This window comes from Phasianus colchicus, chromosome 39 (genome assembly GCF_987193195.1).
Source record: "Phasianus colchicus chromosome 39, bPhaCol1.hap1.1, whole genome shotgun sequence".
Lineage (NCBI taxonomy): Eukaryota > Metazoa > Chordata > Aves > Galliformes > Phasianidae > Phasianus > Phasianus colchicus.
Genome location: NC_143474.1, coordinates 1,443,674 through 1,462,161, shown reverse-complemented (window position 1 = coordinate 1,462,161; position 18,488 = coordinate 1,443,674). Strand labels below are relative to the sequence as shown.

The window sequence follows — 18,488 nt, the reverse complement described above, 5'->3', positions numbered from 1 at the left end:
GTCTGAATTTCACCTCATTTTGCTTCAAACCTTTACCAAAAATCGCTACTTTCTCCGTTTTTCACTTTTTTTTTCCTTTTTTTCCCCCCTTTTTGTTGTTTTAGGATCACTTTAGGGAATCAATTGGATGGGATTCACCTCTTGGACCCCGACGTTGTGGCTCAGTTTAAGCAGCATTACCCAGATGGGATCATCTCCAAACCCAAAAACATGTAATTTAACACCAAATTTTTGGGTCGATTTACCAAAAAATCACCATTTTTATTTTCCCCCCTTCCTCCTTTTACCCCAATCGACCAAAAATCCGCATTTTCCTGCCGCGTTTTTAGGGATAAAACACCCCCAAAAAAATGAAAACCCAAAACTCTTTTGCTCTTTTTTGAACACAAATGACCCAAAATCATCATTTTTTTTTGTTTTTTTTTCTTGGTTTTTAATAGAAATCGCCCAAATTTGCCCCAAAAATGACATGGTTTGGGGGGGGGGGGGGGAGCAGGCGGTGAATTTTGGGGTGAATTCGGGGTTATTTGACGAAAACCACGTTGTTGTTGGCGTTGCGGGCGGCCAGCCAGGCCAGGAAGACGTCCCTGAAAAACATTTTGGGTTAAATTTCGCCGTTTTTGGGTCCGTTCGACATTTTTAGGGGATTCCATTAAAGTTTGGGGTCAGTTGGGGGGTTTCGAAGGGAAATTTTGGGTTAAATTTTGCCATTTTTGGGTCTGTTTGCCATTTTATGGAACTACGTTAAAATTTGGGGTATTTGAGGTCATTTTGGGGGTTCCAATGGGGAATTTTGGGTTAAATTTCGCCGTTTTTGGGTCCGTTCGACATTTTTAGGGGATTCCATTAAAGCTTGGGGTCGGTTGGGGGGTTTTGAAGGGAAATTTTGGGTTAAATTTTGCCATTTTTGGGTCTGTTCGCCATTTTATGGAACTACGTTGAAGTGTGGGTTATTTGAGGTCATTTTGGGGAGTTTCAAAGGGGAATTTTGGGTTAAATTTCGCCGTGTTTGGGTCCGTTCGACATTTTTAGGGGATTCCATTAAAGTTTGGGTTCAGTTGGGGGGTTTCGAAGGGAAATTTTGGGTTAAATTTTGCCATTTTTGGGTCTGTTTGCCATTTTATGGAACTACGTCAAAATTTCGGGGTCAGTTGGGGGGTTTCAAAGGGAAATTTTGGGATGAATTGCTCCGTTTTTGGCTCTCCTTTCCATTTTATGGTGCTCTAATAAAGTCTGGGGAATTTGGGGGGTTTTCAAAGGGAAATTTGGGGTTGAATTTCTCCATTTCCGCCATATTCCCCCCAAATCCCCCATTTCTCCCCCACCCCATCCTCCCCCCGGACCCCCCTGACCCCAAATCCCCTCTTTTTTCACCCCAAAATCCCCCCCAACCCCCCCCATCAGTGCCTGACCCCCCTCCCCATCTCTTCCCCATCCCCTCCAGCCCCCAAATCCCCCTTTTTACCCCCAAACCCCCCATTTTTTCCCCCAACCCCCCATTTCTCCCCCACCCCATCCCCCCCCGACCCCAAATCCCCCCTTTTTCACCCCAAATCCTCTCCCAAACCCACCAGCAGCACCTAACCCTCCTCCCCATCCCCTCCAGCCCCCAATCCCCCCTTTTACCCCCCAAAATGCCCCCCAAACCCCCATTTTTTCCCCCAAACCCCCCATTTCTCCCCCACCCCATCCCCCCCCCGGACCCCCCTAACCCCCCCCAGACCCCAAATTCCCCTTTTTTCACCCCAAAATCCCCCCTTCCCCCCCGCAAAATCCACCAGCATCACCTAATTCCCCTCCCCATCCCCTCCAGCCCCCAATCTCCCCTTTTACCCCCCAAAATGCCCCCCAAACCCCCATTTTTTCCCCCAAACCCCCCATTTCTCCCCCACCCCATCCCCTCCCCATCCCCCCCCCGACCCCCCCGACCCCAAATCCCCCCTTTTTCACCCCAAATCCCCTCCCAAACCCACCAGCAGGACCTGACCCTCCTCCCCATCCCCTCCAGCCCCAAATCCCCTTTTTTACCCCCAAATCCCCCATTTTTTCCCCAAACCCCCCATTTCTCCCCCACCCCATCCCCCCCCGACCTCCCCCGATCCCCCTCAACCCCAAATCCCCCCTTTTTCACCCCAAATCCCCTCCCAAACCCACCAGCAGCCCCTAACTCTCCTCCCCATCTCCTCCAGTCCCAAATCCCCTTTTTTACCCCCAAACCCCCCATTTTTTCCCCCAGACCCCCCATTTCTCCCCCACCCCATCCCCCCCATCCCCCCCCGACCCCCCCAGACCCCAAATCCCCCCTTTTTCACCCCAAACCCACCGGCAGTGCCTGACCACACACTCGCTGCTGCAATACTCGCTGTCCCACTCGCTGTTTTCGATGGGCGCCCGATCGCAGCCCACCCGAACGCATCGGGGTCGGGGGGATTCCGGGGGGGGGGCTGGGGGGGATTCGGCCACCAATTCCACAGCCACCTGAAGAACCCCCCCCAACCCCCCCAAAAAATTTAAACATCTCACCCCCATTTTGGGGTTGTTACTCCTATTTTGGGGTTATTACCCCTATTTTGGGGTTGTTTCCCCCATTTTGGGGGTGTTTCCCCTATTTGGGGTCATTACCCCCCCCCCTCCCTTCTAACCCCCCCAGGACCCCCCAAACCCCCCTCCTAACCCCCCCCAAAGCCCCCCACCCCCTTATAAACCCCCATATTCCCCCCATAACCCCCCCAATCCCTTCAAACCCCCCCCAAACCCCCTTCTAACCCCCCCCCCAAAGCCCCCCACCCCCTTATAAACCCCCATATCCCCTCATAACCCCCCCCAAACCCCCCCAAAGACCCCCCACCCCCTTCTAACCCCCAAAGACCCCCCCTTACCCCCTTCTAACCCCCCCCAGACCCCTCCTTAAAACCCCAACCCCTTCTAAGCCTCCCCAGACATCCCCATAAACCCCCACACCCCCTTCTAGCCCCCCCAAAAACCCCCATTACCCCCTTCTAACCCCCCCACCCCCTTCTAACCCCCCCCCAAACTCCCTATTACCCCCTTCTAACCCCCCCATATCCCCCCAACCCCCCCTTACACCCCCATTACCCCCTTCTAATCCCCCCATACCCCCCCATGTCCCCTTTTAACCCCCCCCAAAACCCCCCATTACCCCCTTCTAACCCCCCCATACCCCCCCCCACCCCCTTCTAACCCCCCCATACCCTCTTACCCCCTTCTAACCCCCCCATACCCCCCTCAAAACCCCCCTTTACACCCCCATTATCCCCTTCCAACCCCCCATACCCCCCCAAAACCCCTTCTAACCCCCCCACACTCCCCTCAGCCCCCATTATCCCCTTCTAACCCCCCCATAACCCCCCTTACACCCCCTTTCCAACCCCCCATACGCCTTTCTAACCCCCCCATACCCCCCCACACCCCCTTCTAACCCCCCCATACCCCCCCAAAACCCCTTCTAACCCCTCACCCTCCCCACAGCCCCCCATTACCCCCTTCTAACCCCCCATACACCCTTCTAACCCCCCCATAACCCCCCTTACACTCCCTTCCAACCCCCCATACCCCTTTCTAACCCCCCCATACCCCCCCAAACCCCCTTTTAAGCCCTCCAAACCCCCCCCACCCCCTTCTACCCCTCCCCATACCCTCTTACCCCCTTCTAACCTCCCCATACCCCCCCAAAACCCCTTCTAACCCCCCCACCCTCCCCACAGCCCCCCCATTATCCCCTTCTAACCCCCCCATACCCCCCCAAAACCCCCCAAAACCCCCATTACCCCCTTCTAATCCCCCCATACCCCCCCATACCCCCTTCTAACCCCCCCCAAAACCCCCCATTACCCCCTTCTAACCCCCCCAAAACCCCCCTTACACCCCCCTCCAACCCCCCATACCCCTCCACACCCCCTTTTAACCCCCCCATACCCCCCCAAAACCCCCCCACCACCCCCTTCTAACCCCCCCATACCCTCTTACCCCCTTCTAACCCCCCCATACCCCCCTCAAAACCCCCCTTTACACCCCCATTACCCCCTTCCAACCCTTCATACCCCCCCAAAACCCCTTCTAACCCCCCCACCCTCCCCACAGCCCCCCATTACCCCCTTCCAACCCCCCATAACCCCCCTTACACCCCCTTCCAACCCCCCACACCCCCTTCTAACCCCCCCATACCCCCCCAAAACCCCCCTTACACCCCCATTACCCCCTTCTAATCCCCCCATGCCCCCCCATGCCCCCTTCTAACCCCCCCAAAACCCCCCATTACCCCCTTCTAACCCCCCCATAACCCCCCTTACACCCCCTTCCAACCCCCCATACCCCTCCACACCCCCTTTTAACCCCCCCATACCCCCCCAAAACCCCCCCACCACTCCCTTCTAACCCTCCCCATACCCTCTTACCCCCTTCCAACCCCCCCATACCCCCCCAAAACCCCTTCTAACCCCCCCACCCTCTCCCCACAGCCCCATTACCCCCTTCTAACCCCCCATAACCCCCCAAAACCCCCCTTACACCCCCTTCCAACCCCCCATACCCCCCCAAAACCCCCCCACACCCCCTTCCAACCCCCCCATACCCCCCCATTACCCCCTTCTAACCCCCCAACCCCCCCCACACCCCCTTCTAACCCCCCCATACCCTCTTACCCCCTTCTAACCCCCCCATACCCCCCCCAAAACCCCCCTTACACCCCCATTATCCCCTTCCAACCCCCCATACCCCCCCAAAACCCCTTCTAACCCCCCCACACTCCCCTCAGCCCCCATTATCCCCTTCTAACCCCCCCATAACCCCCCTTACACCCCCTTTCCAACCCCCCATACGCCTTTCTAACCCCCCCATACCCCCCCACACCCCCTTCTAACCCCCCCATACCCCCCCAAAACCCCTTCTAACCCCTCACCCTCCCCACAGCCCCCCATTACCCCCTTCTAACCCCCCATACACCCTTCTAACCCCCCCATAACCCCCCTTACACTCCCTTCCAACCCCCCATACCCCTTTCTAACCCCCCCATACCCCCCCAAACCCCCTTTTAAGCCCTCCAAACCCCCCCCACCCCCTTCTACCCCTCCCCATACCCTCTTACCCCCTTCTAACCTCCCCATACCCCCCCAAAACCCCTTCTAACCCCCCCACCCTCCCCACAGCCCCCCCATTATCCCCTTCTAACCCCACCATAACCCCCCTTACACCCCCTTTCCAACCCCCCCACACCCCCTTCTAACCCCCCCATACCCCCCCAAAACCCCCCTTACACCCCCATTACCCCCTTCTAATCCCCCCATACCCCCCCATACCCCCTTCTAACCCCCCCCAAACCCCCCAAAACCCCTTCTAACCCCCCCACCCTCTCCCCACAGCCCCCCCATTACCCCCTTCTAACCCCCCATACACCCTTCTAACTCCCCAAAACCCCCCTTACGCCCCCTTCCAACCCCCCATACCCCCTTCTAACCCCCCAACCCCCCCCCACCCCCTTCTAACCCCCCCATACCCTCTTACCCCCTTCTAACCCCCCCATACCCCCCTCAAAACCCCACTTACACCCCCATTACCCCCTTCCAACCCTTCATACCCCCCCAAAACCCCTTCTAACCCCCCCACCCTCCCCTCAGCCCCCATTATCCCCTTCTAACCCCCCCAATACCCCCCTTACACCCCCTTCTAACCCCCCCATACCCTCTTACCCCCTTCTAACCCCCCCATACCCCCCCACACCCCCTTCTAACCCTCCCCATACCCTCCTACCCCCTTCTAACTCCCCCATACCCCCCTCAAAACCCCACTTACACCCCCATTACCCCCTTCCAACCCCCCCCTACGCCCCCAAAACCCCTTCTAACCCCCCCACCCTCTCCCCACAGCCCCCCATTACCCCCTTCTAACCCCCCAAAACCCCCCCACACCCCCTTCTAACCCCCCCATACCCTCTTACCCCCTTCCAACCCCCCCAACCCCCCCCTTACACCCCATTACCCCCTTCTAACCCCCCATACACCCTTCTAACCCCCCCGTAACCCCCCAAAATCCCCCTTACACCCCCTTCCAACCCCCCACACCCCCTTCTAACCCCCCCATACCCTCTTACCCCCTTCTAACCCCCCCATACCCCCCCCAAAACCCCCCTTTACACCCCCATTACCCCCTTCCAACCCCCCCCACCCCCTTCTAACCCCTCTCCCCCCCCCCCCAGCCCTCCCACCCCCCCAAATTTCACACCCCCCCCCCCCCCTTACCTCTGCCACCATTTCTCCCCCGATGACGTCCATTCCATCCCCAGGGGGGGCCACGGCCGCTGCCACCCCCCCCCCTCCTCCTCCTCCTCCACCTCCTCCTCCTCCTCCTCCTCCTCCATCTTCCCCCCCCCCGACCCCCACCCCTCCTCCTCCTCCTCCTCCTCCTCCTTCCTCCTCCTCCTCCTCCTCCTCCTCCTCTTCCTCCGGGTTCCCCTCCAGGGCCAACGTTTGGATCTGGATGGGGGGGGGAACGATTTTGATCTGCAAAGGTGGGGGGGAACCTAATTTCGGGGGGGGGGGGAAGAAGGGACGGACCGGACGTCGCCGCCGCCACCACCGTCACCCCCCCCAAACCCCCCCCTACGACCCCAGGAGGGTTTTTAGCTGGGTTGGGACCCCCACCACCCCCCCCCCCGACCCCCCCCCCTCCCCCGGCCCCGTTACTGTTGTTATTTTTAAGGGTTTGATTTTGGGGGGGTTGTTGCATGGCTTGTAAAGGTGGGGGGGCTTGAAGTAGAGCCAAAGCCGGGTTGGGGGGGGGCATTTGTTGAAGTGGGGGGGGTTGTAAACGTGGAGGGGGGGCGGCGGTGGCAACGGTGACGTTTGCAGATGCCAAAAGGGACCTGGTGACAATTTGGGACCCCCCCCCGCCGATGTGACGGGTGACGACGGCGGCTGGGATGACAGTAACCAGGCTGGGGGGGGAAGGGGGGGGTGGCAAAAGTTGTTTAGGGATGAGGATTTTGGTAACCGTGGTTTGGGTGGTGGTTTGGGTGGTGGTGGTGGTTTGGGGGGGGTTGGTGGTGGTGGTTTGGGGGGGGGCGGGAGGTGGAGGAGGAGGAAGAGGAGGAGGAGGAAGAGATGAGGTTTGAGACGAGGGGGGGTCGGATGTAGGATCTTGGTCCGGGGGGTCCGATGTGGTCTGTGAAAGGACAGAAAGGGAGTTTAGTTTGGTTTTTTGGGGGGGGGGAATTGGGATATTGGGGGAGTTGGGGGGGAAATTGGGGGGGAAATTGGGATATTGGGGGGGAAATGGGGGGGAAATTGGGATTTTGGGGGGGAAATTGGGATATTGGGGGAGTTGGGGGGGGAAATTGGGATTTTGGGGGGGAAATTGGGGGGTTTTGGGGGGGAAATTGGGATATTGGGGGGAGTTGGGGGGGAAATTGGGATATTGGGGGAAATTGGGGGGGAATTGGGATTTTGGGGGGGAAATGGGGGGGAAATTGGGATTTTGGGGGGGAAATTGGGATATTGGGGGGGTTTTGGGGGGGAAATTGGGGGGGAAATTGGGATATTGGGGGAGTTGGGGGGGGAATTGGGGGGGAAATTGGGATATTGGGGGAGTTGGGGGGGGAAATTGGGATATTGGGGGGGTTTTGGGGGGGAAATTGGGGGGGAAATTGGGATATTGGGGGAGTTGGGGGGGGAAATTGGGATATTGGGGGGTTTTGGGGGGGAAATTGGGGTATTGGGGGGGAAATGGGGGGGAAATTGGGATTTTGGGGGGGAAATTGGGATATTGGGGGGGTTTTGGGGGGGAAATTGGGGGGGGAAATTGGGATATTGGGGGAGTTGGGGGGGGAATTGGGGGGGAAATTGGGATATTGGGGGAGTTGGGGGGGGGAAATTGGGATATTGGGGGAGTTGGGGGGGGAAATTGGGATATTGGGGGGTTTTTGGGGGGAAATTGGGGGGGAAATTGGGATATTGGGGGAGTTGGGGGGGGAAATTGGGATATTGGGGGGTTTTGGGGGGGAAATTGGGGTATTGGGGGAGTTGGGGGGGGAAATTGGGATATTGGGGGGTTTTGGGGGGGAAATTGGGGTATTGGGGGGTTTTGGGGGGGAAATTGGGGGGGAAATTGGGATATTGGGGGAGTTGGGGGGGGAATTGGGGGGGAAACTGGGATATTGGGGGAGTTGGGGGGGGAAATTGGGATATTGGGGGGTTTTGGGGGGGAAATTGGGGTATTGGGGGAGTTGGGGGGGGAAATTGGGATATTGGGGGGGTTGGGGGGGGAAATAGGGGGGTTTTGGGGGGGAAATAGGGATATTGGGGGGTGTTGGGGGGGAAATTGGGGGGGAAATTGGGATATTGGGGGGGAAATTGGGGAAATGGGGGAGTTGGGGGGGTTTTGGGGGGGAAATAGGGGGGGAAATTGGGATATTGGGATATTGGGGGGGTTGGGGGGGGGAGTTGGGGAAATGGGGGAGTTGGGGGGGTAATGGGGGGTTAGAGGGGGGAAATTGGGGAGAATTGGGGGAGAAATTGGGGAAACGGGGGGAGGAATTGGAGAGAATTTGGGGGAAACTGGGATATTGGGGGGGTTGGGGGGCAGAAATTGGGGAAATGGGGGGGTTGGGGGGGAGATTGGAGTGAATTGGGGCGGAATCTGGGATATTGGGGGGGGTTGGGGGGAGAAATGGGGGAGAAATGGGGATATTGGGGGGGAAATGGGGGGGTTGGGGGGGATAATAGGGGGGAAATGGGGGGGAAATTGGGGAAATGGGGGAGGTTGGGGGGGGATAATGGGGGGGAAATTGGGATATTGGGGGGTTGTGGGGGGAACTGGGGGGGTTGGAGGGATAATAGCGAAAATTGGGGGGGGAATGGGGGGGGTGGGGGAGAATTTGGGGGGTTGGGGGGGGGAATTGGGATATTGGAGGGGAGTTGGGGGGGAATAATGGGAGAAAATGGGAAAAAATGGGAAAAATTGACCCAAAAGTGGAGAAAAGTGGGGGAAAATGGGGGAAAATTGGCTGAAAATAAGGAAAATTGGGGAAAAAGGGGGGGGGAAATTAGAACAAACTGGCAGAAAATGGGAAAATTGACCCAAAAATTGGGTAAAATGGGGGAAATTGACCAAGAAATGGGGAAAATGGAAAAAAAAATGGGAAAGTTGGGGAGAATTGGGTGAAAATAGGGAAAATTGGGAAGATGGGGGAAAAGCGGGTGGAAAATTGGGAAAATTGGGGAAATTTGCCCAAAATATGGGGGAAAATTGAGGAAAGTGGGGAAAAGTTGGGGAAAATTGTCAGGAAATGAGGGAAAATGAGAAAAATTGACTCAGAAATGGGGAAAAATAGTGAAAAAATTTGGGAAAATGGGTGAAACGGGGGGAATAAAAGAGGAAAAATGGGCAGAAAATGGGGAAAATGAGAAAAATTGACCTAGAAATGGGGAAAAATTGGGAAAATGGGGGACATGGGGGGAAAAAAGAGGAAAAATGGGCAGAAAATGGGGAAAAATTGGGAAAAATTGACCAAGAAATGGGGAAAAATTGGGAAAATGGGGGACATGGGGGAAAAAAGAGGAAAAATGGCCAGAAAATGGGGAAAATGAGAAAAATTTACCTAGAAATGGGGAAAAATTGGGAAAATGGGGGACATGGGGGAAAAAAGAGGAAAAATGGCCAGAAAATGGGGAAAATGAGAAAAATTGACCTAGAAATGGGGAAAAATTGGGGAAAATGGGGAAAATGGGGGACATGGGGGGAAAAAAGAGGAAAAATGGGCAGAAAATGGGGAAAATTGGGAAAAATTGACCTAGAAATAAGAAAAATGGGAAAAGTGGGGAAAAAATGGGGAAAGTTGACAGAAAATGGGGAAAAAATGGGAAAAAATTGGGGGAAATTGACTGAGAAATGGGGAAAAGTGGGGAAAATTGGGGTCAATGGGGGAAAACTGCCCAACAAAGGGGGAAAGTGGGGAAAAGTTGGAAAAACTGACGCAGAAATGGGGAAAATTGAGGGAGAAATGGGGAAAAATTGGGGAAAATGGGGGAAAATTGGGGAAAATTGAGGAAAATGGGGGAAAATGGGGGAAAAAATGTGGGGGAGATGTTGGGGGTCACCTGGATGGCCCTATAGGCATCCAATGCTTTCAGGTATTCCTTCTTGGCTGCCTCCGTCTTCCTTTTGTACACCTGAGGGTGAAACGACCCCAAATCAGCCAGAATTCACCCCAAAACGGTGAGCGTTGTCCAAAAAAGGTCAAAAAGGCTTAAAAACGGTGTGGAATCGCCCCCAAAATTGCCTGAAATTGAGGTTTTTGTGTGAGGTCCATCGTCACAAAATGTCCTTTTGGGGTTTTTTTTGCGTTCGACCCCAAAACGTCCTGAATTGTCCCCAAATCTCAGCCCGAAAATGGCGTAAATTGTCAAAAATGACCCCAAAATCACCACGTTTTGGCCCCAAAATCGACAGATTTGGGCCCCAAAAGGAGCCACCATGGCTTCAAAGTGACACCAAAAACTCAACGAGGGTCTCAAAAGTCTCAAAGTGTCTCAAATTGCCCCAAAATGGGCCCCCCCAAAAAATCTCAATTCTGACGTTCGGAATTTGTCCAAAATTGGTGAATATTGGCGTCCCAAAATTATCCAAAATTGACCCAAAATTGACCCAAAATTGACCCCCGACTGCTGTAAATGATCTCATAATATCCTCAAGTGTCCCAATATGGCTTTTTGGTCCCAAATCTCATCGTCCAAAAATGGTGAAAATTGATGCAAATTTGGCAAAATTCGCTGAAATTTCCTCAAAGCTTTCAAAATCGTCCAAAATTGACCCCAAATCGTCCAAAATTGACCCAAAATCGTCCAAAATTGACCCAAAATGGTCCCTGAAGTGTTGAAAATTATGTTAAAGGGTCAAAACTTGTCCTAAATTACACCAAATTCTGATGCTAAGGGTCCAAAAATGGTCAAAAATGGTCAAAAATTGGTTCAAAGGTTTGAATGTTGTCCAAAATTGACCAAAATCGCCCAAAATTGAACCAAAATGCCCAAAGTTGACCCAGATTTGACCCTAAAATGTTTGAAACCGTATAAAAGGGTCAAGAAATTGTCGTAAATTACACCAAAATCTGATCCTAAGGGTCCAAAAATGGGCAAAAAGGGTCCAAAAATGGTCCAAACTCTCAAAAATTGTTTAAAGTTGTCAAAAATTGACCAAAATGGACCCAAATTGACCCAAAATTTTCCCTGAATTGTCCTCAGTCGCATCAGAGGGGTTTTGAAGTGTCCCAAAGTGTCATCAAATGTCCCAAAAATGGGTCATGTTGCCCCAAATCTGAACTGATGGCCCCAAAATCGTCGGAATTGACCCCAAAATGGTCCTGATTTGACCCAAAATGGTCAGAATTGACCCCAAAATGTCCAAAATTTGACCCCAAAATGGCCAGAATTGAACCCAAAATAGTTGGAATTGACCCCGAAATGGCCCTGATTTGACCCAAAATGGTCAGAATTTGACCCCAAATGAATGGAGTTGACCCCAAAACAGAAATGGCCCCAAAATGCCCAGAATTTGACCCCAAAATGGTCATAATCAACCCCAAAATGGCAAAGATTTGACCAAAAACATCCAAAATTGACCCAAAATGGCCCAGATTTGACCCCAAACTGGCTGGAGTTGACCCCAAAATGGTCAGAATTGACCCCAAAATGAGCAGAATTGCCCCAAAATGGCCCTCATTTGACCCCAAAATGGCCAGAATTGAACCCAAAATAGTTGGAATTGACCCCAACATGGCCCTGATTTGACCCAAAATGGTCAGAATTTGACCCCAAATGAATGGAGTTGACCCCAAAACAGAAATGGCCCCAAAATGCCCAGAATTTGACCCCAAAATGGTCATAATCGACCCCAAAATAGCAAAGATTTGACCAAAAACATCCAAAATTGACCCAAAATGGCCCAGATTTGACCCCAAACTGGCTGGAGTTGACCCCAAAATGGTCAGAATTGACCCCAAAATGACCAGAATTGCCCCAAAATGGCCCTGATTTGACTCCAAAATAGTTGGAAATGGCCCCAAAATGGCCCTGATTTGACCCAAAATGGTTGGAAATGGCCCCAAAATGGCCAGAATTTGACCCAAAATGGCCCAGAATTGACCCCAAAATGACCAGAATTGCCCCAAAATGGCCCTGATTTGACCCAAAATGGCTGATTTGACCCCAAAATGGCCACAATTGACCCCAAAATGGCCAGAATTTGACCCAAAATGGCCAGAATTTGACCCAAAATGGCTGACTTGACCCCAAAACAGGCAGAATTGACCCCAAAATGGCCCCCAACGTGGCCGGAAGGTGCCCTAACATGGTCCTAAATCGGCCGGAAATGACCCCAATATGGCCGGAAGTGACCCCAACAACCAGGAAGTGACCCCAACGTGGCTGGAATCGGACCCCAAATGGTGGGAAATGGTCCTAAAATGGACGGAAATGCCCCAACGTGGCTCTGAAGTTGCCGGAAGTGAACTCTAAATGGCCGGAAATTGTTCCCAAGTGGCCGGAAGTGGTCCAACATGGCACTAAAATAATCGGAAGTGGTCTCAACATGGCCGGAAGTGGTCCTAAACGGTCAGAAGTAGCTCCAAAATGGCCAAACTACCCCCAACATAGCCCTAAAATGGCCGGAAGTGGCGTCAACATGGCCGGAAGTGGCTCCAAATGGGCAAAAGCCTCCCCCACGTGGCCGGAAATTGCTCCAACATGGTCCTAAAATGGCCGGAAGTGACCTCAACATGGCCGGAAATGGTCCCCAAATAGCCGGAAGTGACTCCAAATAGCCGGAAGTGTTCACAACCTGGCCGGAAGTTGCCCCAACATGGCCCTAAAATGGCCGGAAGTGGCCCCGCAATAGCCGGAAATGGCCCCACAATGGCCGAACTGTACCCAGCACGGCCCCTACATAGCCGGAAGTGGTATCCCAATGGCCGGAAGTGGCCTCAAAATGACCGGAAGTTGTCTCAATATGGCCGGAAGTGGCCCCAAACAACCGGAAGTAGTCCCAACTTGGCCGGAAGTGACCCACAAACAACCGGAAGTGGCCCAAAAATGGCCAGAAGTGGCCCCCAAAAGGTGACCTCACCTGCTTCTGCTCCTCCCCGAGGCTGTCCCACATGGAGGCCACGATCTTGGAGACCTCCCCGAAGGTGGCGCTGGGGTTTTGCCCTTTGATGGCCGCCTGCGTGTCGCGGAAGAAGAGAGCGTAGGCCGACAGAGGCTTCTGAGGCTCATTGGGATCCCGGCGGCGGCGCGGGCGCTTCGGGGGCTTCGGGCGGCGCGAGGGATCCGGGGTGGGGGGAGGAGGAGCCGGGGGGGGCTTCTGCGGCGGGAGGGGCTGGAATGTGGGAGGGAAAGGGTTAAAAATGGGGATGGAAGTGGTGGGGGGGGAATTGAGGGGGGAGGAGGGGGGCAGGGGTTTGTGGGAGTGGGAGGGGAGAGGGTTCTGCAGTGAGAGGGGGTAGAAGATGGGGGGGAAGGGTTAAAGATGGGGATGGAAGTGGGGAGGGGGTAGGGGGAATAGGAGGGGGCTTTGAGGGGGGGTCGGGAGAAGGGAGGGGGCTTTGAGGGCACGGGTTTGTGGGAGTGGGAGGAGGAAAATCCTGGGGGCTTCTGTGGTGGGAAGGGTTGGAGAAAAAGGGTTAAAAAGGGAGATGGAATTGGGGGGGGGGGGGCGAGGGGATTTGGGAAAGGGGGGGGGATGGGAGGGGGCTTTGGGGGGAGGGGGTTTTTGGGGGTGGGAGAGGGGAGGGGAGAGGGTTTTCAGGGAGGAGGGGGCTTCGGGGGAGTGGGAGGGGAGAGCGGGCTTGGGGGTTGGGGAGGGGGGGATGGGGTTTTCGTGGGGAGACTTTTGGGGGGGCTGGTGAAGGGTTGAGGGGGTTGGGGAGGGGGCTTTGGGGGGGTAAGAGGGTGGGGAGGGGGGAGAGGGTTTTGCGGGGGGATTGGGGAGGGGGCTTTGGGGGCAGGGATTTGTGGGGGGGAGGGGGGGAGGGAGGGGGTAGGAAGAGGGGAGGGTTTTGGGGGGGATGGGGAGAGGTTTTTTGGGGGGGTGGGAGGGGGAGAAAGGGTTTGGGGGAAAAAAAGAGGAAATTTGGGTAAGGAAATGGGTTTGGGGAAGGAGGGTGGGTGGGGATTGGGGAAGGGGGGAGAGGAAGGGAATTCCGTGGGATTTTTGGGGTGAAAAAATGCAGAAATGGGTCTGAGGATACGAAAAGAAAGAAAAGGGGGGGAAAAGTGGAGAAGAAGGGAATTCGATGGGATTTTTGGGGTGAAAGAGTGGAGAAACGGGTCTGAGAGTACGAAAACAAAGTGTAGGGAGTGGAAGAAGTGGAAAAGAAGGGAATTCTGTGGGATTTTTGGGGTGAAAGAATGAAGAAATGGGTCTGAGACTATGAACAGAAAACAAAAAAGGGAAAAGGAGAAGAAGAAGGAAATTCCATGGGATTTTTGGGGTGAAAGAATGGAGAAATGGGTCTGAGGATACGAAAAGAAAGTGAAGGGGGGGGAAGGCTGAAGAAGAAGAGAATTCCTTCAGATTTTTGGGGTGAAAGAATGGAGAAATGGGTCTGAGGGAATGAAAAGAAGGTGAAGGTGGGGGGAAGGGTGGAGAAAAAGGGAATTCCGTGGGATTTTTGGGGTGAAAGAGTGGAAAAGTTGGTCTTAGGGTACGGAAAGAAAGTGAAGGGAGAGAAAGGTGGAAAACAAGGGAATTTCACGGGATTTTTGAGGTGAAAAAATGGAGAAATGGGTCTGAGGAAATGAAAAAAAAGCGAAGAGGGGGGGAAGCGTGGAGAAAAAAGGAATTCCATGGGATTTTTGGGGTGAAAGAATGAAGAAATGGGTCTCAGGGTACGAAAAGAAAGCGAAGGGAGGGAAAAGTGGAGAAAAAAGGAATTCCATGGGATTTTTGGGGTGAAAAAATGGAGAAATGGGTCTGAGAATACAAAAAAAAGCGAAGGGGGGAGGAAGGGTGGAGAAAAAAGGAATTCCATGGGATTTTTGGGGTGAAAAAATGGAGAAATGGGTCTGAGGATACAAAAAAAAGCGAAGGAGGGGGAAGGGTGGAGAAAAAAGGAATTCCATGGGATTTTTGGGGTGAAAGAATGAAGAAATGGGTCTCAGGGTACGAAAAGAAAGCGAAGGGAGGAAAAAGTGGAGAAAAAAGGAATTCCATGGGATTTTTGGGGTGAAAAAATGGAAAAATGGGTCTCAGAGTACGAAAAGAAAGCGAAGGGGGGGGAAGGGTGGAGAAAAAAGGAATTCCATGGGATTTTTGGGGTGAAAGAATGAAGAAATGGGTCTCAGGGTACAAAAAGAAAGCGAAGGGAGGAAAAAGTGGAAAAGAAGGGAATTCCATGGGCTTTTTGGGGTGAAAAAATGGAGAAATGGGTCTGAGGATACAAAAAAAAGCGAAGGGGGGAGGAAGGATGGAGAAAAAAGGAATTCCATGGGATTTTTGGGGTGAAAGAATGAAAAAATGGGTCTCAGGGTACAAAAAGAAAGCGAAGGGAGGGAAAAGTGGAGAAAAAAGGAATTCCATGGGATTTTTGGGGTGAAAAAGGAGGATTTTGGCTGCTGACCCTTCGGAAGTCTTCGGGTTCGTCTTCGGGAATCGACGGGGTGGGCGATGGGGTGGCTGAGAGTCGGTCATCAGGTGTGGGGTCTGGGGCTGGGGGGGGTAAAGCGGGGCCACCTCCCCCCAGGCTGAGCCCCAGTTGGGAGCTGAGCTCACTCTGATCGATGGTGGTGAGGGCTGGGGGTAAAAGGGGACCTGGGCTTCCTGGGGGGGGCAATGGAGGTGGAGGGGCGAAGGGAGCTGCCAAGGGGGGGTCCAGTTCCTGTAGGAGGGAGAGAAAAAAGGTTTTGGGTGAAAATCAGGCAGGATTGGGGGCGTTTGGGATGGGGGGGGAGTGAGGCGGTGGGGGCTGGTCTGAAAATGACAGAAATTGGGGAAAAGTGGGGCCCCAAAATGGCAGAAATAGGACCAAAATGAGGAAATAATGGGGGAAATGGGCCCCAAAATGGCAAAAATTGACAGCGGAATGGGGAGAAAATGGGGGAAATAGACCCAAAAATGGGGGGAATGAGCCTAGAAATGGCAGAAATTGACAGCAAAATGGGGAAAAAACAGGTGAAAGGGGCCCAAAATGGCAGAAATGGAACCAAATATGGTGAAAATGGGCCCAGAAATGGCAGAAATGGGTCAAAAATTGAAGGAAATTGCGTGGAAATCAGTGCGAAATCGGTGAGAAATGGGGAAATAAACCCAAAAATGGAGAAAACGAGTGGAAAAATGAATAAAATCAGTGAAAAATGCACCCAAATGTGGGAGAAATGAGCCCCAAAATGACAGAAATTGGCAGCAAAATGGGGAAAAATTGGGGGAAATGGGCCCCAAAATGGCAGAAATGGGCCCCAAAATGGGGGAAATGGGTCAAAAATTGAGGAAAATTGAATAGAAAAATGAAAGAAATCGGTGAGAAATGGGTCCAAACGTGGGGAAAACGGCCAAAAAGGTGGGAAATGGGTACAAAAACTGGGAAAATAGACCTAAAAATAAAAAAAATAGGTGGGAAAGTGAACAAAATCAGTGAAAAACGGGCCCAAATGTGGGGGAAATGAGCCCAAAAAGGGGTGAAATGAGACAAAAAATTGGGGAAACGGGCCCCAAATGAGGAAATTTGGGTGAAAATGTGAATAAAATTTGTGAAAAACAGCAAAAATTGACCTAAAAATGTGGGGAAATAGAAACAGAACTAAACACAATCAGCAAAAAAAAAGGGCCCAAAAATACATAAAATTGCCCCAAGAATGGGGGAAATTCACCCAGAAATGGGGGAAATTTGAGAGAAATGGGGGGAAAGGGCCTGAAAATGTGGGAAATTGACCCAAAAAAGGGGGAAATTGACCCAAAAGTGGGGGAAATTGGTGAGAAACAGGGGAAAATGACCCAAAAATGGGGAAAATGGACCCAAAATTGAACAAGATCAATGAGAAATTGGGGGAATGGGCCCCAAAACGGGGAAAATTGACCCAAAATGGTGAAAATTGGTGAGAAATGGCAGAAATGGACCCAAAAATGTGGGAAATTGATCCAAAAATAGGGAAAATAGACCAAAAAACTGGGGGAATGGGCCCAAAATTGAACAAGATCAATGAGAAATTGGGGGAATGGGCCCAAAAACGGAGGAAATTGTCCCAAAATGGTGGAAATTGGTGAGAAATGGCAGAGATTGGTCCCAAAATGTGGGAAATTGACCCAAGAACAGGGGAAATTGACCCAAAAATGGGGGAAATTGACACCAAATTGGACAAGATCAATGAGAAATTGGGGGAATGGGCCCAAAAACGGAGGAAATTGTCCCAAAATGGTGGAAATTGGTGAGAAATGGCAGAGATTGGTCCCAAAATGTGGGAAATTGACCCAAAACCAGGGGAAATTGACCCCAAAATGAGGGAAATTGACACCAAATTGGACAAGATCAATGAGAAATTGGGGGAGTGGGCCCCAAAATGGGGGAAATTGACCAAAAAATGGGGGAAATTGGTGAGAAATGGCAGAAATTGGTCCCAAAATGTGGGAAATTGACCCAGAAACAGGGGAAATTGACCCAAAAATGGGGGAAATTAATGAGAAATGGCAGAAATTTGCCCCAAAATGGTGGAAATCAGACCCAAAGTGGCTAATGCTGGCACAAATGCCACCAAAGTTGATCCAAAAGCTGCTGAAGTTGACCCAAAAGTGGCCGAAGTCGGCACAAAAGTGGCCGAAGTTTGGCCCAAAATGGATGAGTTTGGCCCAAAAATGGTTGAAGCTGGCTCAAAATTGGCTGAAGCTGGCCCAAAATTGGCTGAAGTTGGCCCAAAATCGGCTGAAGTTGGCCCAAAATTGGCTGAAGCTGGCCCAAAATCGGCTGAAGTCGGCGCAAACGTTGACAAAGTCGGCCCCAAAGTGGACAAAATTGGCCCCAAAATGGACGAAATCGGCACCAAAATGGACAAAATTGGCCCCAAAATGGACGACATTGGCACCAAAGTGGACAAAATCGGCCCAGAAGTGGACGAAGTTGGGCCAAAAGTGGACGAAGTTGGGCCAAAATTGGGCGGATTTGACCCAAAAGTTGATGACGTCCGTCCGAACGTGGCTGAAATCAAAAACCCCGATCCCAAAACGTTCACCATTTTGGTTCAAATTCCCAAAATCGAATTTTCAAAATCCCACCTCAGGTTCTTTTTAATAGAAAATGTTGCAAATCTCAACTGTCAAAAACCTCCATTCCCAAAAATCACCACCAAAATGTTCAAAAATGCCCCTAAAATACCTCAAAATCCATTTGCAACCTTCAGAATTCCAACTCACAGATCCAAATTCCAGCTACGACCAAAATCCCAACCAAAATTACCAAATTTCAACTCATTTTTCAAAATTTCAACTAAAACATC

The 18,488-nt window shown here is 52.5% G+C and overlaps 2 protein-coding genes across 5 annotated transcripts in view; one reads left to right on the top strand and one right to left on the bottom strand.

Annotated features, from left to right (window-relative positions):
* The window catches only part of METTL3 (methyltransferase 3, N6-adenosine-methyltransferase complex catalytic subunit), a 60,205-nt gene extending 59,875 nt beyond the window's left edge, over positions 1-330 (top strand). For all 4 annotated transcript variants that reach the window (XM_090130091.1, XM_090130090.1, XM_090130089.1 and 1 more), the window contains one exon: positions 105-330. The gene's annotated coding sequence lies outside the window, so the exon portion shown is untranslated. The remainder of the gene's footprint in view (positions 1-104) is intronic.
* Positions 331-435: 105 nt separating this feature from the next.
* Positions 436-18,488, bottom strand: part of TOX4 (TOX high mobility group box family member 4) — a 28,433-nt gene continuing 10,380 nt past the window's right edge. Inside the window, exons 4-10 of the mRNA XM_090130110.1 lie at positions 15,626-15,883; positions 13,132-13,383; positions 10,110-10,181; positions 6,682-7,176; positions 6,255-6,377; positions 2,324-2,478; positions 436-587 (exon numbers count right to left, since the gene is read on the bottom strand). Coding sequence (XP_089986236.1) covers positions 524-587; positions 2,324-2,478; positions 6,255-6,377; positions 6,682-7,176; positions 10,110-10,181; positions 13,132-13,383; positions 15,626-15,883 — 1,419 coding nt within the window. The 3' untranslated portion in view covers positions 436-523. The remainder of the gene's footprint in view (positions 588-2,323; positions 2,479-6,254; positions 6,378-6,681; positions 7,177-10,109; positions 10,182-13,131; positions 13,384-15,625; positions 15,884-18,488) is intronic.